The following is a 25,668-nucleotide window of genomic DNA, read 5'->3' on the forward strand; positions in this document are numbered from 1 at the left end:
GGAGGCTGAGGCAGTAGGACCATTTGAGGTCAGTAGTTCAAGATCAGCCTGGGTAAAACAGCGAGACCCTGTTCTCTACGAAAAAATTAAAAATCAGCGAGGTGTGGTGGAGCGATACTATAGTCCTGAGGTGGGAGGATTGCTTCAGCCCAGGAAGTCAAGGCTGCAGTGAGCTATAGTGCTGCCGCTGTGCTCCAGCCTAAGCAACAGATAGAGACCCTGTCTCTAAAAGTAAATAAATAATAAAATAGTATAGTATTTGCATATAACATATGTACATCCTCCTGTATGCTTTAAATCATCTCTAGATTATAATAACTAATACAATGTAAATAGTTGTACTGTTTAGGAACAAAAAGATACAAAAAAGTCTGTATGTGTTCAGTACAGGTGCAATTCTTTTCCCCCATACATTTTGTGGAATAAATACCTGCATTTCTTTTGGGTTTATATGAAGAGTAGAACTGATGAGTCATAAGGTGTGTACATACTCAGTTTTAGTAGATATTGCCAAGCTGTTTTCCAAAGTAGTTATGTCAATTCCTCCAGTAGTGTAAAAGAATTCTAGTGGCTCCACAGATCTTACATCTGGGTTTTCATTTTAGCCATTCAGGCAAATATGTAGTGCTGTCCCATTGGATTTTAATTTGTTTCCCTGATGAATAATCAGATTGAGCACCTTTTGATAACGTTAGTAGAAAGAGTTGGAGAGTGACTACCTTAATCCAATAAGGAACCTGGGCCTAGTTGAGGGTAGGTTGGGCAGTTTTGGCAAGGCTTTGTCTATCTCTAATATAACCCTGTCCCTGGGGTATAGCCCTCCAGAAATTTGTCTTTTGGGTTTCCTACCCTTATATTTTCTCCATAGCACTATGAGACTACTGAAAATTCTACTCTCCTCATACCTCCCAGAAGAGGAAAACTAACGGCCAGGAAATATTAAGAGGTTAAGATAAGTACTTAACCTCACTAGTATTAATGTTGCCTCATTAGAGCAATATTAAGTACTATATTGAAACACTACTTCCCATCCCTTAGACTGGCATCAATTAAAATGTCTTAGAATACCAATAGTTGTCTCAACAAATTGAGAAATGATTGTACTACCTGCCATAACTTCCTTTCAAGACTGTATATTGGTACTTCTTTGGGAGATCATTTTAGCAAAATCTTTTAAGCATGCATTCCAGCAATTCCACTTCTAGACAATATCCTAGAATAGCTGGTTTCACTTTTAACTGCATATTTTAAAAGCCATAAAGCTTTAAAGACAACAAAAAACCAAGGCCTTCCTGAGATAATTGCTCTGAGATTGAGCCTAAGAATTTTTTTTTTTTTTTTTTTTTTTTGAGACGGAGTCTCACTCTGTCACCCAGGCTGGAGTGCAGTGGCCGGATCTCAGCTCACTGCAAGCTCCGCCTCTCCGGCCTCAGCCTCCCGAGTAGCTGGGACTACAGGCGCCCGCCACCTCGCCCGGCTAGTTTTTTGTATTTCTTAATAGAGACGGGGTTTCACCATGTTAGCCAGGATGGTCTCGATCTCCTGACCTCGTGATCCGCCCGTCTCGGCCTCCCAAAGTGCTGGGATTACAGGCTTGAGCCACCGCGCCCGGCCGAGCCTAAGATTTTTTTTAAAGTTCTCCAGCTTTTATTGTACAGCCAGCATTGAAAGAGCTACTGTCCAAGGAAAACACATACAGTGCACAGAAGATAATGTAGGAACATGTTGAAGAGCAATACAGTAATTGCAAGTAGCCTAAATCCCTCAGTAGGTTTGAAGAGTGGATGAATAAGTGATGTTTTTGATCAGTGTAGTACTTTATAATGGCAAAAATAACTACTTCTAGGAATATCAAATCAGCATGGATAAATGTTGTAAACATAGAGTTGACTAAAATGTAGCAAGTTTCAAAAGAATACAGATCGTACAACACCATTTGTAGAGTTAAAACCATGCTAAGCAATGCTACGTGTTATTTGTGGATACATACGTAGTACAAGTAAAGGAATTCATGGGAATGGTGAATTCTAAATTCAGGGTAATGGTTACAGTGAGGAGAGAAAAGGGGATACAATCAGATTATGGTAGTAAACAGGGATTTTAACCATATCGATTATGTTTTATTTCTTAAACTGGGTAGTGGGTACTCTGGTTTATAATACATATCTTTTTGCATCTGTCTAAAATATAAAATATTTTTTTAAATGAGGAGAGACCAGAAGAAGTAAGAAAAAAGTACATTGGCATGTCATTTAAAACTTAATTTTAGGGCCGGGCGCGGTGGCTCAAGCCTGTAATCCCAGCACTTTGGGAGGCCGAGACGGGCGGATCACAAGGTCAGGAGATCGAGACCATCCTGGCTAACACGGTGAAACCCCGTCTCTACTAAAAAATACAAAAACCTAGCCGGGCGAGGTGGCGGGCGTCTGTAGTCCCAGCTACTCGGGAGGCTGAGGCAGGAGAATGGCGTGAACCCGGGAGGCGGAGCTTGCAGTGAGCTGAGATCCGGCCACTGCACTCCAGTCTGGGCGACAAAGCGAGACTCTGTCTCAACAAAAAAAAAAAAAAAACAAAAAAAAAACTTAATTTTAAAAGTATCTGTGTCTCTGAGTTTATAAAGTGATTTCTTTCCAATTAAATAATATATGACAAAAATCCTTGTATCTGTAACTTTGTGTGATTTATGTTAATTCATTTCTTCTCTTTTCTTTAGCCTTTCAAAAGCAAATTGCTTATGATAATCTCTCAGAAAGATACATTTCATTCCTTTTTTCAACACTTCAGCTACAACCACATGATGGAGAAAATTAAGAGTTATGTGAATTATGTGCTAAGTGAAAAATCGTCAACCTTTCTAATGAAGGTATACATATTATTCAAGAGTGACTCTAATAATAGACTTAAAGGAAATGTTATAATAAAGGAGAATACTTGAAATAGAAATCCTTTAAAACTAATGGGAATTTTTTGTTGTGGTTTTGTAGAAAGGTGTGGTAAAATGTTACATTTTGTGGACCTCATTAAAAGATTTATGAGTGATCTTTGTAGTACTTTTGTAACTTTTCAAAATTAGGAAAATTTTCAAAAGAAAAAGTTGAAGGGAGGCCGGGCGCGGTGGCTCAAGCCTGTAATCCCAGCACTTTGGGAGGCCGAGACGGGCGGATCACAAGGTCAGGAGATCGAGACCATCCTGGCTAACACGGTGAAACCCCGTCTCTACTAAAAAAAAAATACAAAAAACTAGCCGGGCGAGGTGGCGGGCGCCTGTAGTCCCAGCTACTCGGGAGGCTGAGGCAGGAGAATGGCGTGAACCCAGGAGGTGGAGCTTGCAGTGAGCTGAGATCCGGCCACTGCACTCCAGCCTGGGCGACAGAGCGAGACTCCGTCTCAAAAAAAAAAAAAAAAAAAAAAAAAAAAAAAAGAAAAAGTTGAAGGGAAAACTTAGAATGAATTAAAAATAAGAAATAGGCAAAAGCAAATATTCATTGTAATTTAAGTAAATTTTAAAGACGTTTTTAAACACATTTTTGGGGAAAAGTAGAATTGCATTAAAGAAGGGCCTTTTAAAATTTTTCTAGGCCAGGTGCAGTGGCTCATGCCTATAATCCTAGCACTTTGGGAGGCCAAGTTTCAGGAGTTCGAGACTAGCCTGGGTGACATGGTGAAACCCCTTGTCTACAAAAAAATTGGCTGGGCCGGCACGGTGGCTTGTGCCTGTAATCCCAGCACTTTGAGAGGCTAAGGCGGGTGAATCATGTGGTCAGGTGATCGAGACCATCCTGGCTAACACGGTGAAACCCCCTCTCTACTAAAAAAATACAAAAAAAATTAGCTGGGCGTAGTGGCGGGCGCCTGTAGTCCCAGCTACTCCGGAGGCTGAGGCAGGAGAATGGCCTGAACCTGGGAGGCAGAGCTTGCAGTGAGCCAAGATGGTGCCTCTGCACTCCAGCCTGGGCGACAGAGCAAGAGTCTGTCTCAAAAAAAAATAATAATAATAATAGCTGGGCATGGTGGCATACACCTGTAGTCCCAGCTACTTTGGGGGGGTTGAGGCTGTAGTGACCTGAGATTGAGCCACCGCACTCCAGCCAGGGTGACAAAACGAGACCCTGTCGTTAAAGACATTTCTGGTCAGGCGCAGTGGCTCATGCCTGTAGTCCCAGCACTTTGGGAGGCTGAAATGGGTAGATCGCTTGAGCCCAGGAGTTTGAAACCAGCCTGGGCAACATGGCAAAACCCCGTCTCTACAAAAAAAATTAAAAATTTAGCCAGGCATAGTGGCGCACGCCTGTAGTCCCAGCTACCTGGGAGGCTGAGGTGGGAGATCACCTGAGCCCAGGAGGTTGAGGCTGCAGTGAGCTGTGATTGTGCCACTGCACTCCAGCCTGGGTGACAGAGTGAGACCCTGTCTCAAAACAAACAACAATAAAATTTTTCTAGTAACATTTTATTCTCTGTCTTGACCTCAGAAGTTTTAAGTTGACAGTGTTATAGTGGAGCATCTTGATTGAGATAATTTTTATTTCAAAATATATAGAATTTATGTTTTTTTCATGCAGCCTTTTCTCTTAAAAATTGCCTAGAGAGCATTTTGTCTATCAAATATATTTACAAGGAAAGACCACCTTCGTAATGCGGATAAACCAAGCAGATAGCTAATGTAGCTGCTGGCAGTGTCATAATTATTGGTGAAAATAACAACACAGTGCCCTTTATTGGCCTGTGAACAGATATATTGGCTATGACTATCAAAGAATTACAAGGCTTAATTTAATGCTGTTTGTTTAAAATGGCTTAATGCATTTCTTCCTATCCTCCTACCTCCACACACACCATTTTTTAAGGCAGCAGCAAAAGTAGTAGAAAGTAAAAGAACAAGAACAATAACTTCTCAAGATAAACCTAATGGTAATGATGTTGAAATGGAAACTGAAGCTAATTTGGATACAAGAAAAAGGTTTGTAATTTAATCAATTTGTGTATTCTTTGTTTTATGAATGTTCTGTCTTTATGTAAAATTGATGCGAGTCTTTTTGTTAAAAATAATTATTGAGTAGCATGTTATCTTGCTGATGATTAACATTTAGGTATTTGGAGTACTGTAGAGTTATTTCATGACCTGTGCAAACTACATATGCCAAGCAAAAGTAGAGAATAAGAAAATATTACAGTTTAAATAATGTGGATAGTTTACCATTCTTACTGAGGGTATGCTTAGGAACAAAGGTGAGGTTGGACTTCTGTGCCCCTTAGTTGTTTTTAGATTCTACATGTTCTCATTATGTGATTCATGTTTCACTGTACTAAGAGTCTAGTATATTAAGATATCATTCGTATATCTTCTCTAAGGGTAAGCTCACTACTTCATCTGGTGCTTGACTGAAGAAATAGTGATTTGCTTTAATACTGGAGGAAGACAAGCTGTGTCAGTCCTGTATATTGAGAGATATGTTAAGTCTCCAAAATTATTTTTTCTTTAGGGATTTTCAGGGGTGATTTTGTCTTTTGTTTTAGAAGCTTAAGTATCTTCCCCTATTGAGGAAGCTATAACTCTGATATTATAAAGATCTTCTTTCCTATTGAACCCATGGTCTGTTTTCTCTGTTCTTCTACCTTAAACCAAGGCCAGATAATCAAATTTCTGTGGTCTCTGGATGGGTATATTTGGAAATGGATGTAATATTACTTTCTTCTTGGGACCAAGACCTAAGTGTTGCAGGGACCCCATCTTAACTACTTATTTAGAGGTGGAGATTGGGGTTCAAGTTGGATCTACATTGGACTTGTCACATCTTAGGACTGAGGCTCTGTCATCTTATAGTGGTCCCTCCTATTGTTCCTGCCTGTCAGAGCATGACCTGTTCCTTTCATCTCTCCAAAGGCTGTACTAAAGTCTTATTTCACATTGATGTGCTTTTTTCTAAAACCCAGTTTAAGAAGTAGAGATTCCATATTTATTGGCCCAATTACTTCATTTTGTTTCAAAAATCAAAGTTTAATGATACTAATACCCAATACATTCTTGTGGGCAAGCCATCCTGCTCATAATTATACTGCTAATACCATGGTTCTTACAGATAATGACAAGCACACTTCCTATGGACTCTCCTTATATAGTACTACCCACTTATTTCAGATGCTCTCCTAGACACAAACACAGTGCAATCCATGTGTACAAACAGAACTCTTCATGTTCTCATTTGCCTCTCTACACCCTGCCTCTCTTCTTTAACCTCACACATCCAGCTGTCTCTCCAAGTATTAAGAACCCCACCTCAGAAATGCTTCTCCAATCTATTTTTATCTCTATAGCTTTGTACCATTCAAATCCATCCTTGACATAACTTCCAGAGTTAGCTTCCAAAAAAATAAATCTCTTTAGATCACTCCCAGCTTAAAAACTTTTTGGCTCCTATTTCCTACTAGATAAGTCAGAATTTATTGCCATGGCTTATAAAGCCTTACATAGACCCATTCTATTTTTTTTAATATACAGTCTTATCCCTAAGCATGAACCCCTCCCTGTCCACGTACATCATACTTTCTAGCATTACAGAACTTCTCCCTGATCTTAAAATGTTAGAAGTTTTCACACCTCTGCCCTTGCTTTGTTCCTTCTATTTGAATTCCTATCATTTTATTTTCTCCAAGGCAAGCTCTTACTTGCTATTCAATCTATCTCAGAGATCACCTGGATGAAGTCTTTCCCAGCTCTGTAATCAGAGTTGTTACTTCTGTTTTTTCATAGCATACATCTCTATAAAAGGACTTATCTTCGTTAGTAACTTATCTGTTTACCTGATTCTTTCACTAGTTTGAGAATTATTTGAAAGTTCTTACTTAGCCTTGAAGCATCTTAATTAGCTTGGTATCCTTGTTGCCTAATTCATTACCAGGCATACATTAGAACTTGCTGTACACTAGTTACAGGGAACAAAACTAAAACTAGAAACAGCGTAAAGATCAAGAATTGAGCAAATACCAAAACCATCCTGGAAGCAGAACCAGGGCAAATAAAGCATTAAATCACCAGTGTCAGGACAGTTACCAATAAGGGTTCAAGTAAAGCAAGTATAGAATCAGAAGTGTGATTGTGAGGTCAGACAAATCCTAGAAAAATTGAAACCCCCATGTTATGAAGACTAGATGAAATAAATATTTTGCTCTGATAAAGCTTATACAGTTGTTCGTTGGTGTTTGAAGGGGATTCGTCCTAGGACATCCACCCTCCGTGAATACCAAAATCCACAGATGCTCAAGTGTCTTACAAAAATGGTGTAATAGCCAGGAACAGTGGCTCACACTTGTAATCCCAGCATTTTGAAAGGCTGAGGCAGGAAGATCACTTGAGCCCGAGAGTTTGAGACCAGCTTAGGCAACATGGCAGAACCTTGTCTTTACAAAAATTAACCAGTCTTGGTGGTGCATGCCTGTAGTGCCAACTACTTGAGAGGCTTAAGTGAGAGGATCGCTTGAGCCTGGGAGGTCTGCAGTAAGCTATGTTTGTGCCACTGCACTCCAGCCTGGCTGACCCTCTGCAAGACCCTGTCTCAAAAAAAAAAAAAAAAAAAGGTGTAATATTTGCATATTACCTACATACATCCTCCCATATACTTTAAGTCATCTCTAGATTACTTAAAATATCTAACACAGTGCTGAAATAGTTGAGATGGACAGCTTCATGGAGATACTAACCTTGAGCAGGGGCTTTTATAGGATGGTTAAGATTTTTACAGATGGATAGAAGAGGAAATACCATTTTAGGAGAGAGGAATAGTACCAGTGAAAGCATGGAGGTGTAAATAGTCATGTGTGTGTGGAAACCATTTTAACTATAGCAAATGGGAACTTAATCAATTCCCAAAAGTTCACTTGGAGACTGGTGGGGAGAACCATAAATTAAAATTGAGCCCATCAAATTGTATACTTTAAACATGTGCCATGCTTTTTATGTATCAGTTATACCTTAATAAAGCAGTTTTTAAAACTTGAATTCATAGAAATAAAGTGCCATGGAAGAGTTTTTGAAAGAGTGTTATTATAAATGCTTGACTACAGCATTAATTATGCTTATGTCTGGAGAAACTTGATTTGATACCTCTTATAAGTATAAGCATGTCTGGACAAAAATTAGCCATGTTGTAATGGACTGTGTATGTCCCAATGTTACCGAGGTTTCTTTCCAAAGTTATTTTTTATAAATTGAAATATGTCTTGACTATGTGGAAAGTACTACCCTTATGAAAAGTTTCTTTTGTTTACATTCTTACAAGTTTTTTCTTCTTTTAAAGTGTTAGTGACAAACAGTCTGCGGTAACTGAATCCTCAGAGGGTACAGTATCCTTATTGAGGTGAAGTAAATTGACATTTTTCTTCTTTGTCTTTCAAATCTTTGATTGAAGCAATTCATGCAGACCTAATATAACTACCACATAAATGGTACAATTGAAAGAATATCTCAGGGTCCTACTTAGCCCAACAGATATTCAACGACTCTGAGACATCTTGCAATTCCAAACTGTAGAGACTTGCTTCTGAGACTGGGTTGTTTCACATTGTTTCTACAAAGCCCTTATTGGAATACACATATAGGGAGTTCTTGAGCTTAAAACAGATGTTTAGTAAACACTTATCTGTCATAGAAACAAAGATACAATACTGGGGCAGGAAGGGGATGGGGATTACATTTCTAATGAATGCCCCCAATGCCAATATTATCAAAGTTACTTGAAAAACTTTATTCGATCTAATAGAATCACTGTGACAGACAATGCAACCTGTCCAGAGGGCAGAAAGTCTGCATGAATGATTTATAAGATAGAGCAGTTGGGATCACAAGTGGAACCGTGGGAGGAGGTGGCTGACTTCATGTGGAAGAGGTGATTGGACATGAAGAATTGAGAGGCCAAGATGGTATATGAATTGTCCATGAGAATACTGAAATAATTCATAATAGCAGCACTTAGGTGTAGAGAAAGATCTGTGAATGATGAAGAAGTGCTTGGAAGGATGGTGAATGGCTGTGAAGAATGATCGAAGGTGATATATCTCAGTGGCATGAATCCTCAAGGCTGAAGTTTCTATGGAAGCAGGATCTTGAAAGTGGCATTCATTAGGAAATGAAAACTGCTGTCTCTGGCATCCTGTAGTTTATGGAGGGTGGAAGATGAAGCCAATCTCTACTTGAGAAGGCTACCAAGGAGAGAAACATTGTCCCCAGGGGAAAGCTAGATTTTAGACAAGGCAAAGAGCAGGAAGGGATGGTTGAAGAGATTGAGAATGACATTCCAGAAAGGACAATAGAAAGTCTTGGGAAGGAGGGAGAGAGGGGAAGAGAGAAAGGATAGCTGGTCACATAGAGTATCTATAGGGATAAAAGTATAGCTAAAAGAACCTACATTTTAGGTGGAGGTAATACAGCTGCCTAAGCTTAAGTGAACTGCTTTTTGAATCTTAGTTTGCTCCTTCATAAAATTGGATTAATATAATACCAATTTGGCAGGGTTTTTTAAAAAAATGATGCCACATCCTGTGTTTCCAAACAGCCTTACCTTTCAAAACTCTTTTTGGAAGCAGTAATGATAATCAAGTGATACCTGCCATTATGTAAAGCAATTTTGAAATCCGTCTTTGGGGAAATAAAAGCCTTAAGAGAGAATGAAAGCTAATACTTTGTAGTTTAAGGATTTTTTTTCCTTGATGTATCTAATTGGAAGGCCAAAAGAGTCTTGCCTTTTCTTTTTTTTTTTCTTTTTCTTTTTTTTTTTTTTTGCCTGCTTCTTCTGAGACGTCAAAAAACATCTTGATTTCTGCTGAGTAGATCAGATAGAGGAAGATGAGAGAGGCAACAGAAATCTTAAGAGGCCACAGGTTAAGATGGGGCACTAAGCAGGGAGAGCACCAAAGGAAGTAGGCCAAAGTATTAATAGAAGATCCTAGAACAGATTAAGGCAAATCATTTACCTTTTTTCCATTGCTTTACTAATCTTTTTGGAACCAATTACAAACTTCGTGTTTTATTTTAGGTCTCACAAGAATCTTTTCTTATCTAAGTTGCAACATGGAACCCAGCAACAAGACTTTAATAATAAGAAAGAAAGAAGAATAGGAACTCTTCAAAGTGAGTACTGTTATAACAGTTTTAGAGGGGGAGAATTCATGTGTCCTCAGACAACCCAGCTGTTGACTTTACTACTATAACAAAAAAACACACACTTCAGAAAACTGAAGCACGAAGTCTTGACTTCATAGAGTTAATTGAAGTAGTGTTTAATTGAGAAAGTTAGCTATTTTGATTGTCTAGCTTAGAGTTCTTTTGGTATACTGCTTTTCTTCCTTGACTGTGTTCAGCAACTTCAAATATAGTCATATGCCACATCATGACATTTCAGTCAAAGACAGACTGCATTGCATGTAAGATGGTGATCCTGTAATAATGTAATGGAGCATGTATAGAAACTTGATAATGTGGCACTTGATATTGGCATTGCATATCAAGTAGGGGAAATGATTGATAATTAGCAATGGTACTGGGAACCGTGGGTTTTCTATATGAATATATATATATATGTATATGTATGTTTGTGTAAGTGTACTCTTAATGTTCACATAAGGACAAAATAACCCAACGACCCATTTCTCAGAACATAACCCCTTGTAAAGCAATGCATGACTGTAGTTACTTTTCAGAAACATTAAGTACAGTTGATTCTTGTTATTCACAGTAGTTATGTTTTATAAAGTCTGAGAGTGTTGAATTAGCAAATTACAAGTTTCTTTTTGGTATGTATTCATTTAACAAATGTTTATTGACCCCACATTAATATTTTAGGTACTGAACTGATACTGAGATTTTTAATATGGATCTAAATATAAATACTTATTGATAAAAATAATAGACATAATGAAATTAGGATTATTTCTCCATGCTCATAAGGTACCATCTTGATGCCAGGCAAATGATAGGCCTGCAGTAAATATTATAGAATAAATTTGTTTATACCTGATGGCTGATGACATGGCAACCATTAGCAAATATTTGTAAATAGAGCTCTAAAATATTTACATTCATAGATATCATTCCCATTTTAAAGAGGTACCCCCTCTTTATAGTTTGAGGATAGTAATTTTGTTTGTGCTAAACCTTTTTTTCTCTTCTTTATCTGTTTTTGGAGACAGTCTTACTTTGTTGCCCAGGCTGGAATGCAGTGCAGTGGTGAGATCTTGGCTCACTGTAGCGTCTACCTTCCTGGGCTCAGTTGATCCTCCCACCTCAGCTTCCCAAGTAGCTGGGACCACATACACATGCCAACCCTGCTATTTTTTGGTTTTTTGTTTGTTTGGTTGTTTGTTTTGAGATGGGGTCTTGTCCTGTCACCCTGGCTGGAGTGCGGTGGCTTGATCTCGGCTCACTGCAACCTCAGTCTCCAGGTTTCAAGCAATTCTCCTGCCTCAGCCTCCTGAGTAACTAGGATTACAGGAGTGTGCCACCACACCCAGCAGATTTTTGTATTTTTAGTAGAGACGGGGTTTCGCCATGTTGGCCAGGCTGGTCTGGAACTCCTAACCTCAGGCAATTCGCCCACCTTGGACTCCCAAAGTGCTGGGATTATAGGCGTGAGCCACCACACTCAGCCTTTTTGTAATTTTTGTAGAGATGGGGTTTTGCCATGTTGCTCTGGCTGGTCTGTAACTCCCGAACTCAAGCAATCTGCTCACTGTAATTGTGCCGAGATTACAGGCGTGAGCCACTGCTCCTAGCCCTAACCTTTTTTTCAAAAACTAAGTTTTGTGTTGTACAGTTGACATGTGCTTAGGGAAAAAAAAATCAAGTTAATTCAGAAAAGTTGAAAGAAAAAGCCAAATCATCCAGATTTCATCAGTGCAGAAAAACTCACCAGCATTGAGTGAAATTATTAATATTTGAGTTGAAAACTTTTTATAGGTAAATGCATTCAATCCTCAAAATAACCTTATGAGATTAGTGCTTTTTTTTTTTTTTAAATCATCTCCATTATACAGATGAGGAAGCTGAGATTTAAAAAGGTAAATAAAATGCCTTTGATTACAGTGTATGAATAGAACAGGAGCCACAATTTGAAATCAGACAGTCTGATTCCAGAGCCCAGCCTCTAATTGCTTAGATGGACTGCCTCAATAGAAGAATGGATAGATTGAGAGCAAATAAAATTTTAGAAAATTGTGATCAAGTTACACATGTTACTTTAAAATATATTTACATTTAATTTTTAAGATGTAAAATAAGGATTCAGTACTTCAGATGAAGGTGGTTTCACAAGAAATCTATCAGTAACCTTTATGATCTGTATAAAATAAAGAATATGAAATGCTTTAATAGATCAACTTTAGTCTTGTTGATTGACCGTAGCAAAAATTTCTTCCACCAATCCCCAATTTTTCTTGGTTATATTCTATATAATCAATATTTGTAGCATTGTTTTCCCATGTTGGATTTTCAGTTCAAAATATTTTTTCATTTTCTTAGAGACTTTTTTACTGACCTATGAGGGAAGTTGTTTAATTTCCAAATATCTTTCTGTTACTGATTTTTAGTTTAATTCTATTTCAGTCTGTGAATATGCTTCATAGTTTTTTTAAGATTTGTTTTATGGCCCACAGTATGGTTTATTTTGGTCCATTTGGATGTGCCCAGAGAAGAACATGAATTCTGGCATTGTTGTATGAAGTGTTTTAAAATGTCAATTAGGTCAAGTTTTTAATAATGCTGTTCAGGTATTCTATATATGTACTCATTTCCTCCCTACTTGTTCTGTCAATTAGAAAAGTGATAAAATCTCCCAGCTATAATTATGAATTGTCTTTACATTTATGTGATTATTTCCTTTTTTCTATTTTAGTCCTCTAACACCTGTTTAAACATTTCTCCTAATGCTAAAATCTCTCCATCAGAGCTAGTGTGGTTTCCATTTTCCTGACTGGAACCCACCCAATATATATGTCAAAATCCCATGTATGTTTAGGTCTCTTGGTCTACTCCTGCAACAATACCATATTGTTTCAGTTACTGTAGTTTTATAATAGATCAGTTTGTAGTAGGGTAATCTTATTGTTTTTCAAGAGTATCTTGACTATTCTGGTGTTTTGGTCTTCCATATTGTCAGGGAAAAAACCTAGCCATCGGGCTTTATAAGCAGTAAACCTGCTGCTACTTTATAGGTACAAAAGGGAGACAACAAGACTTAGCAACTTAATGAGCTAGAGTAAGACAGATTATTATAGCAAACAACATGGCATTGATGTAGTTGTTCAGATTTCCCTACCCCAAGTCCTGTGGACTATGCAGCAGGCCTAAATGGATGCTGTGAAGGCAGTAAGTTATATTTCAGCTGAGGAAAACTCAGAGCTAAGGGCCCAGTGCTTTTTGAGTAAGCAACAAAACTTGTAACAAATAGCAACCAAGCCAGTACCCTCTCCCAGGAGAAGAGCGGTTGGCCTGGTCATCATGTTATGGTTTCCTTGACCTGCTTAATTGCCTATCTGACTGGCTATAGAAAATGCACTATTTCAGGAGATGAATAAGGCTTTTGTACATGCAACAAGAATTGCAGGGGTGCTCACAGCCAATGGTGGACTACCTCTCTTAACACATAATTTTAGAATATTCTTGTTAAATTACACAAAGAACCCTGTTGAGATTTTTATGTGAAATTGCATTGTTAACAATAGATGATTTTGCAGAGAACTGACACTATTACATTAAGTTTTCCTATGCATGAACAAAATATATTTCTCTAACAGTTTTTATATATACAATCATCCCTTGGTTTTCACAGGGGGTTGGTTCTAGGACTCGTCCTCCTGCCCGCCCAACAGGGATACCAGAATTCTCAAATGCTCAAGTCCCTTACATAAAATGGCATAGTCTTTGCATATAGACCTGTGCATTCGCCTACCACATGCTTTAACTCATCCCCAAATTACTTATAGTAACTAAAACAATGTAAATGATAACTAAATTGTAGTAAATAATTATTAGACTGTATTTTTTATTTGTATCATTTTTTATTGTTTATATATATATATTTATATATATATTTCCCCCGATGTGTGTGTGTGTGTGTGTGTGTGTGTGTGTGTGTGTGTGTGTATATATATATATATTTCCCCCCCCGAATGTTTTATTCCAAGGTTGGTTGAATCCACAGATGTGGAACCTGCGAATATAGAGGGCCAATAGTAGGTAGGTGGGTAGGTAGGTAGGTAGGTAAGTAGATAGATAGATAGATAGATAGATAGATAGATAGATAGATAGGTAGGTAAGTAGATAGATAGATAGATAGATAGATAGATAGATAGATAGATAGATAGATAAAACTTCTCATAACATGTTTTATATACATAGTAAAGCTTTATAATTTACTACAACATATCCCTTTTGCTAAAGTTATCTAAGAGGCCGTGACATGATGGCTCACACCTGTAATTCTAGCACTTTGGGAGGCTGAGGCAGGAGGATCACTTGAGCCCAGGAATTAAGAGACCAACCTGGGCAATATAGTGCAGCCATGTCTTTACAAACAAATTTTTAAAAATTAGTCGGGCATGGCAGCAGGTGCCTCTAGTCCCAGCTACTCAGGAGGCTGAGGTGAGGGAGGATAAGGAAGAAGTATCACTTGAGCCCATGAGTTTGAGCTATGATCATACCACTGCACTTCAGCCTAGGCGAAAGAGAGAGACCCTATCTCTTGGAAAAAAAAAAAAGTGATCTCTAAGAATGTTAGATTTTTTGTGGCTATTGTAAATAGTATCTTTCTATTGTTTTAATTAAATTATTTTAACTCTTTGCTGCTAATGACTAGAAATCCTATTGCTAATGAATGAAATCCTTTTTGTGTATTGATCTTACTGATCTTTTAATTCTATTTGTAGATTCTCTAAGATTTTCTGCCCAAACAATTCATTTTTCAATATTTACAGTTCTGTTTCTTTTATTTCTTGTCTTATCAAACTATGAGTAAGAAAGAAGGAGTTAGGAAAGGATTATTCTTCTTAGTACTCCTAAAACATTATCATAAGAAAATTTCAATGATCCTATGCAATAAATATTTTTCCTTTTTTTTAAACAGATGATGAAAAGACAGGTTCAGGGATGTGAAATGATTTACTTAAAGACATATAAAAGAATCAAGTCTCAAAACACTAAGACTGTTCTTTGTACTATACCATACTGCTTCCAGATTTGAAGGAAAAAAATCAAACATGTAGAGTACTTTTTCTTAGAATAGCTTAAAAGAATTTCATGATAATCATTAAAAATATAATTGCTCTTTTTTCTTTAATGTGAAACAATATTTATGACATTATTTTTCTACTTTTAGGTACAAAAAAGAAAAAAGAAAGCAGAAGAGCCACTGAAAGCAGAATACCTGTTTCAAAGAGTCAACCGGTAACTCCTGAAAAACATCGAGCTAGAAAAAAACAGGTATTTGGTTTTTTTTATATTTGAATAACACTTATGGACATTAAAGTTATAACTTGAATAATTGTGATTATTTCTGTTCAACCTCCCAAAAATCTTGAGTATAAAATATTTACGCTTTGCCATCTTTTATTTTGCCATCTTAGATTAGGTGACTAATCAGCCTATTCAAAATGAAGTACTTCACCCACATTGAAAAGTCTTAAGTTGGGTGTTAGTACTGACATCTATTTGGAATTATTGTGATACTATCATAAAATCTGTTTATTAGATGTAAGATGGGACTTAACTCCATATTATAAGCTTTGATATTTAAATTTCCTAACAAGGATCCAATTTAAATAAGATTTTTCTTTACTTGAAAACAAAGAAAAGATACCATTTGATCACAACATTTTATTAAGGTGGATCAATTTAGGGCATGATTCATTTGTTTCCACTTTCAGTGACTATAGTTTTGTGCCATCTGTCCAGTGTCCGAAACTATTATTTTATATATTTTTTGATTGTCTAGTTGTTCACAGCAGATGGATAAATCTGGTCATTGTTTTTGTGGTTGTGTGTGTGTGTGTGTGTGTGTGTGTGTGTTTTCCCCTTTTTTTGTAGAAATGGTGTCTCACAATGTTGCCCAGGCTGGTCTTGAATTCCTGGGCTCAAGTGATCCTCCCACCTTGGGGTCCAGAAGTGCTGGGACTATAGCATGAGCTACTGCACCCATTCAGGCCCTTGTTTTCTTTTGTGGCTGGAACCATTTTCTTACTCGAAGGTGTCTTTTTTTTTTGACAAGCTAATTGCAAATAGCTCGTACTGAGGTGTTGCGGATAGTGTCAAGTTGCAGGCTACTAGGAATATGTTCTGTGACTCAAGGTTATGTTACCCTTCATTTCTTCCCCAGTGAACATAGCAAGCAACTTCTACTTTTGATTTGCTTCCTACACATATTACTTGCCTTTGTGATTCCCTTTTTTAGCCTTGCCATCTCTGGCCTTTAGTAGGTTGAGGGGAGCTTCTGCTGTTGCTGACCAGAGATTTAGGGGGTATACCTCAGGGTATTTTCATTAGAAAAGCATACACCACATGTTTCCTGAGATCTGTAGACAAAGTTGCTTTTTCATACACCTAAGTTACACTGATATGTATACCCTTTCTACCTACATTATGGTTCAGGTTGTAAATGCCTCTTACTTTTTTCAGAGTTTTATTTCAGGATTTTATTTCTTGTTGCTTTTGGGTGAATTCCCAAAGGAGAAGAGGGAAATGCTAACCTTATGCTACCATGTGCGACCACAGTCATGCATACGTTTTGTACTGAATTTTTTTTGCAGTTTGAATATGATGTATATAGTTTGTTTATTTATTCTGCTTGGTGTTTTCTGAGCTTCCTGAATCTGTAGTTTGGTGGCTGTCTTTAGTTTTGGAAAATTCTCAGCCATTATTACTTCAAATCTTTCTTTTGTTCCTTTCCTTCTTCTGGTGTTCCCATTATGATTCCAAATGTTACACCTTTTAAAGTTGTCCCACAGTTCTTAGGTATTCCTTTATCTTTTTTCATTCTTTTTTCTCTTTTCAGTTTGAGAACTTTCTATTAATATATCTTCAAATGTACTGATTCTTTCTTCAGCTGTGTTTAATCTACTTATGAGCCCATCAGAGGCATTGTTCATTTCTGTTACCATGTTGTTGATTTCTGGCATTTCCCTTTGGTTTTTTCTTGGAGTTTTCATCTCTCCATTTACATTTACCCATCTGTTCTTGCATGTTGTCCACTTTTTCCATTAAATCCTTTGACATATTGATCATAATCATTTTAAATTCCAAGTCTGACAATTTCAAAATCTGTGCCATATCTGAGTGTGGTCCTGGTGCTTCCTTTGTCTCTTCAGACTGTGTTTTTTGCTTTTTAGCATGCTTATAATATTTTGCTGATAGCTAGATATATCAGGTAAAAGGAAATGAGATAAATGATCCTTTAATATGAAGTTTTTTATTTTTTTGTTTGTTTTTTGTTTTTTGAGATGGAGTCTCACTCTGTCATCCAGGCTAGAGTGCAGTGGCAGGATCTCAGCTCACTGCAAACTCTGCCTCCCGGGTTCACGCCATTTTCCTGCCTCAGCCTCCCGCGTAGCTGGGACTGCAGGCGCCCACCACCACACTCGGCTAATTTTTTGTATTTTTAGTAGAGACAGGGTTTCACTGTGTTAGCCAGGATGGTCTCAATCTCCTGACCTTGTGATCCACCCACCTCGGCTTCCCAAAGTGCTGGGATTACAGGCGTGAGCCACTGTACCTGGCCTAATGTGAGGTTTTATGTTTATCTGGCTGGGAGTTATCGTTTTCTGTAGCTGTAGGTGTCAAAGGCTAAAATTTCCTTTAGTGTCTTGTTTTTGTCTCTCTTGTCTCTGGGTTTCCCTAGAGACTGCTTTTTAATAAGAATCTGAAGGAGCTCTTTCAACTATAATGCCCAGGATCCTGACTGATGTGGTGGTAAGGTAAGGGGAGGTGAAGCGTTCTGGAGTCCTGTGCATAGGTCTCCCTTCTTTTAGTAAGCCTGTGTTCTAGACTGTGACCTTCATAAGTGCTTCTCAGCCCACCACCCCTTGGGTGAGACATGAAGGCTAGAGAGGGGTGGAATTGAGTATTTCCACAGGTAAGTTAGGTTCTTGTAAAACCTCAGTTGGTTAGGTTCTGGCAAAATTAGTTTCTCTTGAGGAAAGGATTTTGTTAAGGAGACCAGAACGCTCTCCTCATTTATTTTGAAATGAGGAGTATTTCTAAATGGCTACCTTTCCCCTCCTGCTGTCAGAAGCAGGAAAGAATTGTTGTCTGATCTTTACCCTGAGACCTGGTAGGGCTCCTGGAGATAAAACTCCCAAAACTTTGTGAGTCCCTCTGAAACTGGGCCCCTGGAGTTTTTAACTCTCAAGCTTATCCACACTGAGCCTCCATCAGTTCCTCAGTCACAGTTAATTGCTTCTACCAGTATTGGCTCCAGCTGTAAGCTTCTGCTCCTGGCCTTTCTGTCCCCAGTAATTCTTGTGATTCTCTCAGTCTGCCTCTCTCTTTCTCTAGTTTTCAGGGCAGCAGTTTGCCCTGTGACATTCATTCTTTGATGTATCTAAGAAGAGTTACTGATTTTCAGTTTGTTCAACAGTTTTTTTCTTCTGGGGACTGGAGTGATGATTTCCAAGCTCTTCATATGTGAGACTGGAAACCAGAAGTCTCTGCCTTACACATATAACTGATCTTTCCCTGGAGTTCTTCCAGCAGGCATTCCAAATGAGGTGTTATTTGCAGATAAATATGAAGAAAACTGTTGTTTCTCTTCTATTCAAAACAAAATGTAAGGTATCAACCACGTAATCAGTGATAATATCTATCACCCTTTCCTATGCCAAAAAAGAATTCTGTGGATATCACAAGGGCCTGGTTTTATTTTTTAGCTTTCTGCTGTTGGCCTTTTGTTAAAATACTTGTTTTAGAAGGTAACTGATAGACTTAATTTTATTTTGTATTGAGGTTTTTAAAAAAAAAAAACTTACGGCAATAGCCCATGTCTACTTGGACAGTTTTCTTTTTCCTACATTGGTCTGTTAAAGATATTTCTTCCTTCCTTATCAGAATTAAAGAGCCCTCCTTTTATAAATTTATTCCATTAAAGACGAAAAGTAAATGCCTTTCAAACTGTTTTCCGTAAACAGTATATAATGAGAAATACTGTAGCAGTATTTTCTTTTACTATTTGTAGTATCATTTTAAGGCATTAGAAAGCATTATTTGTTCTTTAGAATGGATATACAGTTTTCAGATCTGAGTTATATCATCTCTAGCCTTGGGAAAGAAAAAGATTGGTGTGTTTTAATTTGTTACGTGCTCTTTGTATCTTTTCAGGCTATTGGCATGGCTGGAGTTGTTATGATTTTGTATTTGATTTTTCTAGAAAATAAAAAGGCCGGGCGCGGTGGCTCACGCCTGTAATCCCAGCACTTTGGGAGGCTGAGGCGGGCGGATCACAAGGTCAGGAGATCGAGACCACGGTGAAACCCCGTCTCTACTAAAAATACAAAAAATTAGCCGGGCGCGGTTGTGGGCGCCTGTAGTCCCAGCTACTCGGGAGGCTGAGGCAGGAGAATGGCGTGAACCCGGGAGGCGGAGCTTGCAGTGAGCCGAGATCGCGCCACTGCACTCCAGCCTGGGCTGGGCGACAGAGCGAGACTCCGTCTCAAAAAAAAAAAAAAAAAAAAAAAAAAAAGAAAATAAAAGACAAATGACAATAAAACAAAGGAAATTACTTGTATGGGTTTAATGTCCAGAAATACATCATCTTAAACTCTTCCCCTAACTATTACTATCAGTGGAATCTGGTACAATCAGTTAAATGTATAAAATGAGGAAATGGAAAGTTTTAAGCATGGTAGTAGACTTTGTGAAATTGTACTGCCCTTATGTTTTCTTTCTGATCTGACACTGATAGGTTAGTTGTGTCACTCATTCAACTCTAGCTATAGAAAGTAGGAGTTGGTACCAGTGACTACTAGGCCACTTGAACCTCTAAACTTAAAAATCACAGCTTTCCTTACTTGCCAGATGATAGCTTATTGTGTATGATGTTTTCAAAACTCTTTTAGTCACAGGTAAAATTAAACAAAGACTGAAAACATTTAAATCAAGCAAAATAATAAAGGCACAATCAACCATGAAGTAACATTATATCAAGCTAAAGTTACTCTTTTTCAATAGAAGAAAAAAACAAAATACTTAATGCTAAACACTGTTAGTTTTCAGTTAATCTGTACTGACAACATTACTACTTTCCTCTAGGTTAGGGGTGAGCAAAATTTTTCTATAAAGAGCAAGATTTATAATATATTATTAATATATTTATTTTACATATATTTCACATACATAGTTTCTGTTACATATTTTAAATATATTTTTTAAATGACTTAAATTTAAAAATGGTTCTTAGCTCCAGGGCTGTAGAAAACCAGCCTTGGCCTGGGTTTTGGCAGTGGCTTGCTGACCCTTGCTATAGATGATACATTGGAAAATACTGCCTAAATATACTGCACCCAGGACCCCAAATAGGATTCAGAGAACATTGGTCATTTCTTGAAAGAAAGGGGCTTTTGTATTGTCCTATCAAACGTCATCTGTGCACCTTATTAAAAATACTACAGCTCAGATAAGAACAAGAAAATGCCGTATATGTGTATGAAATTTGCCTAAACCACAAACTAATTTTTAAAGCTGAATAATGTATATGACAAGTTTTTGAAAGAAAAAAATTCTTAACTTGGAGACCATGGAGTTGATAGGCTCTTTAAAGGGAGTCTATGTGGCCCCCAAATTTGTATATAAAATTTTAGATACCTACACTTTTCTGTGGAGTAGATCTACAAGATTTTTTTTTTTTTTTTTTGAGACGGAGTCTCGCTCTGTCGCCCAGGCTGGAGTGCAGTGGCCGGATCTCAGCTCACTGCAAGCTCCGCCTCCCAGGTTTACACTATTCTCCTGCCTCAGCCTCCGGAGTAGCTGGGACTACAGGCGCCCGCCACCTCACCCGGCTAGTTTTTTGTATTTTTTTTAGTAGAGGCAGGGTTTCACCGGGTTAGCCAGGATGGTCTCGATCTCCTGACCTCGTGATCCGCCCGTCTCGGCCTCCCAAAGTGCTGGGATTACAGGCTTGAGCCACCGCACCCGGCCAGATCTACAAGATTTATATGACCCCAAAGATTAATAACCCACTGTTGAAGTGCTTTTAATCAATCACCTGACACATGAAAAATTTATTAATACATCTCTTGGTTTTTGTCAGTTAATGACAAGCAGTGTAGTGAGGTTTTGTAGGAGTGAAGGCTGAGTCAGGCATTAATAGATGGTTATAGGAGGCTGTCAACCTTTGTCTAGCGATTGAATAGCCATGTACTTGTAAGCAGCACAGTTGCTGATAGGTGTGCCACAGACAAACAAAAGCAAAAGCAGGTACAGAAGAGACCAGGCTGGTATCTTGGATTTAAGTCACAAAGCAGAGGAATAGCAAGAACAGGGGATCAGGTTTAAGGTAGCTCAAACAAACTTCTACATGGGTTTGGTTACGGTCACTGCCAACTTTTTGGTACTGAGTCATACACAAGATGGTTCTCATGTCATGTTTGTCTTCTTCAGGTCACCTTGAATTCTGATATTGCATCAGACAACTGAACTGGATTTTTTTTTTCCTTCGATTATAGTGAAGTACACATGATACAAAATTTACCATTTGCCATTTTAACTATTTTTAAATGTACAGTTTGGTAGCGTTAAATATATTCATATTATGCTACCATCACTACCATCTATCAATAGCTGTTTTCCTGTTACAAAACTGAAACCGTACCCATTAAACAGTAACTCCATTTCCATCCTCCCAGCCCCCTTGCCACCATCATTCTACTTTCTGTGTATGAGTTGGACTGTTCTAGCCACCTCATATCAGAGGTAGCATAGTATTTGTCTTTTTCTGTCTAACCTAATGTCCTCAAGGTTTATCCATGTTCTAGAATGCGTCGGAACTTCTTTTGAAGGCTGAATTATATAAACATGTAATATAATATAATTTTCTTTATCCATTTATTAGTTGATGGACAGTTGGGTTGCTTCCACATTTTAACTATTGTGAATAATGCTGCTATGAACATGGATGTACCAAATACATTTTCAGGTCCCTGCTCTCGACTGTTTTAGATATATACCCAGAGTGGAATTGCTGGATCATATGGTAGTCCTTTTAAAATTTTTTTGGGTAACTGCCATACTGTTTTCCATAGTGGTGCTATAATTTTACTTTCCCACCACCAGTGCACATAGGTTCCAATTTATCCATATCCTCACCAACACTTAGCAGCCATCTGAATGAGTGTGGGTTGATGAACAGGGTTTTTAAGGAAAATGTGAAGTGCTGGAGAATTTCTTGTAATCTAGACACAGTAAATAATCACGCAGATGGTCATATTGCTCTTTCAGCATGCCAACAGAAGGAATAATTAGTTGGTTCCCTGTAGCAAATGCCAAGTATCAGTAATTTTTCTATGTATAGTATTAAATTTGATTTTTTAAAATGTTTAGGAATTTTTTCTTAGCATAAAATTAAATGTTCCTAATTAGTTAGTTGTGTTTTTGAAAGTATTTTAGACAAGATTTGAGTTTTATATGGGTGTGTAATACTTCCCCTAACATAGGCAGAACAGGGTTTTCACTGAGTTCATTAGTGAAGTACTAAACATTCACAAAGCCTATTTGGAGATTTGGAGGATAATAAATACAACTATTAACAATTGTAGAAGAGCATTTTAAGAGACAATGTGGGCTTAAAGTCAGAAAAATTGAGTTGACATGTAGCGCTGTCACTTTCTAGCTATCTGATCTTGGGCAGCTGAGCTTACATAAAATGAATGGTAATAATAATGACCCCTAAAAATGTTATGATAAATGTATAATCTTATAAAAAATCTAAGAAATGTTTAGAGAAATCTTCCATCTTTAAGAAACTAAGCATTATTTTGATTTTTTTAAACTGGCATTTATAGTAGGTATTTTCTTTTTGAATAATTGTTTCTGTAAATAACTGTTTTACTTTTTATCAAAAGGCATGGCTTTGGGAAGAAGACAAGAATTTGAGATCTGGCGTGAGGAAATATGGAGAGGGAAACTGGTCTAAAATACTACTGCATTATAAATTCAACAACCGGACAAGTGTCATGTTAAAAGACAGATGGAGGACCATGAAGAAACTAAAACTGATTTGCTCAGACAGCGAAGACTGATTGTGTTTGTAAAAGCTTGATGAAAGGACAGTTAAGTATTTTGATCACTGCATTTTGTTTGAAACTTGTGTCATTTATGTATTTTAAAACTTTGAGGGTTTGTGCTATAAGAGTTAAAGCATATGCTATCATTGTATTAAGAACCTTATTTTGATAAAATGTAAATTTGTTGAACCCTGCCACATTTAGTATCCCCACCCCCAAATCCTGTTCCAATGAAAAAACTAAAACATGATCCAAAAAAAAAAAGAATTTCAGTTAACCTATTTTGTGTCTCTAGGCTGACTTCAACCCTGTAACATAACCCATTAAAATGAATTTTCTTTTTTTTTTTTAAGACAGAGTCTCTGTCGCCCAGGCTGGAGTGCAATGGCACAATTTCAGCTCACTGCAACCTCTGCCTCCCAGGTTCAAACGATTCTCCTGCCTCAGCCTCCTGAGTAGCTGGGATTACAGGCGCACACCACCAAGCCCAGCTAATTTTTGTATTTTTAGTAGAGACAGGGTTTCACCATGCTAGTCAGGATGGTCTTGAACTCCTGACTTCATGATCCGCTCACCTCAGCCTCCCAAAGTGCTGAGATTACAGACGTGAGCCACCGTGTCCTGCCTAAAATGAATTTTCTAGATTATTGAATAACAATAGTCCTTTGATATGAGATAACAACTTGGTTTATGACCTTAATATACTACTTAATTACTTAAGATGTTTATTAATAGAATGATAAATGTACAAAGTAACCTATAAGCATGACATACTTTTGCTTTCAATAGTTTTATGTAAATAAAAAAACTTGAAAATAGTAATACCTGAGGACCCATGGGAACAATAGACACTGGGGAGGTAGGGTGGGGAGCGGGAGGAAAAGCTGAAAAACTACCTACTGGGTACTCTGCTCACTACCTGGGTGACAGGATCATCTGTACCCCAAACCTCAGCATTATACAGTATACCCAGCTAACAAACCTGCCCATGTGTTCCCTGAATCTAAAAGAAAAATGGAAATGATTTTTTTAAAAAAGAAAAAGACAATAATATTACCCATGGTACAAAATTTGTACTGTTAGCAAGAATCATTTTGTGTCACATTTAGAAACAATTTGACTTTTGTTCCAGTGTTTAAACTTTGACAAAAATGGTTTTGAATAGATCTTTATAACCTAATGCCATAAATACAAGATTCTCTGATACCGTCATTTAATATATCAATATTGGGCCTAAAACAGTATTCTGCAAAGCTTAAATTGGTATTAACTATGATCATCTTGATGTCTATGATAGATAATAAACAATGTCATATATACCTAACTAAGCAATTTTGGTTTTTCACCATTTTATTCTTTAAAAGATTTAGACAAACAGAATTATTTAGCATTTTGAGTTATGTGCTTTATTTAGCAAGTGAGTAAAAATATTGGAATATTAAAGTATTTGCATAAAAAATCAAATGGTAGTGTTTCGTAATCTCTATTGTATTTCCTATTAAGGTTTCATTATTACTTTCCCATTGTTCCTGAATTTGTTATCCTATATATAAACAGAAACATGGATGAGTACCATATGCTTCCTGACTCCTTTCTCCTTTATCTTGTTACACCAAGAGATACTGTCACTGTTTACTGGAGACATTTTGTTGATTAGTGCCAAGGCTGGCATCATGAGTCAAAATAGACTTAAGTCAACCTCATTCCAAACACCTGCCATAAATCATCAAATCTAAGTTGCCATTAATTGTAAGATGCCCTGTTATTTCACATACAACTAGAAGAGAAGATCGGAATCAATTATAGTATGGTGCTTTCTTATTTTGAATTTTACTTATTAGAAGAGCTAGTTTAGATTTATTTAAACATAAGATTTTTATCACGTAACTTGTGGATACTAAAAAAGAGAAATTATAAGAAATAAGTTGGGTAATATATTCCTAAAACCTCATCTTCTCCAGTTTGAATCTTTTTTGAATCCTTGTTTTGTTTTGTTTTGTTTTGAGACAGGGTCTCACTTAATTGCCCAGCCTGGAGTGCAGTGGCACAATCACAGCTCACTGCAGCCTCTATTTCCTAGGCTCAGGTGATTCTCCTACCTCGGCCTCCCAAGTAGCTGGGACTGCAGGCATGTCCCACCACGCCCAGCTAATTTTTGTATTTCTTTGTAGAAATGGGGCTTCTCCATGTTGCCCAGGTTGGTCACAAACTCCTGGGCTCAACAGATCCGTCCACCTCAACCCGCCAAGGTGCTGGGATCACTGGCATGAGCCCCTGAGCCTGGCCCCTGAATTCTTTTTAGTCAGAAATTTTGTTGAGATAATGTAAATTCACATGCAATTGTAAGACATAATACAGAGATCTCTTGTACACTTGGCCCTGTTTTCCCAACTATTAATATTTTGTAAAACTATAGTGTAT

At 37.5% G+C, this 25,668-nt stretch overlaps 1 protein-coding gene across 2 annotated transcripts in view; it reads left to right on the forward strand.

The window, feature by feature from the left end:
* Positions 1-24,819, forward strand: part of TERF1 (telomeric repeat binding factor 1) — a 40,893-nt gene extending 16,074 nt beyond the window's left edge. The window contains exons 5-10 of one of the 2 annotated variants that reach the window (XM_001083645.5): positions 2,714-2,863; positions 4,845-4,957; positions 8,292-8,351; positions 10,026-10,120; positions 15,360-15,463; positions 23,086-24,819. In XM_001083645.5, the coding sequence (XP_001083645.2) occupies positions 2,714-2,863; positions 4,845-4,957; positions 8,292-8,351; positions 10,026-10,120; positions 15,360-15,463; positions 23,086-23,262 (699 nt within the window). In that variant the 3' untranslated portion in view covers positions 23,263-24,819. The remainder of the gene's footprint in view (positions 1-2,713; positions 2,864-4,844; positions 4,958-8,291; positions 8,352-10,025; positions 10,121-15,359; positions 15,464-23,085) is intronic. The other variant, XM_015145563.3, reaches the window with a different exon arrangement.
* The last annotated feature ends 849 nt before the right edge of the window (positions 24,820-25,668 follow it).

The sequence above is a fragment of the Macaca mulatta genome, chromosome 8 (genome assembly GCF_049350105.2).
Source record: "Macaca mulatta isolate MMU2019108-1 chromosome 8, T2T-MMU8v2.0, whole genome shotgun sequence".
Lineage (NCBI taxonomy): Eukaryota > Metazoa > Chordata > Mammalia > Primates > Cercopithecidae > Macaca > Macaca mulatta.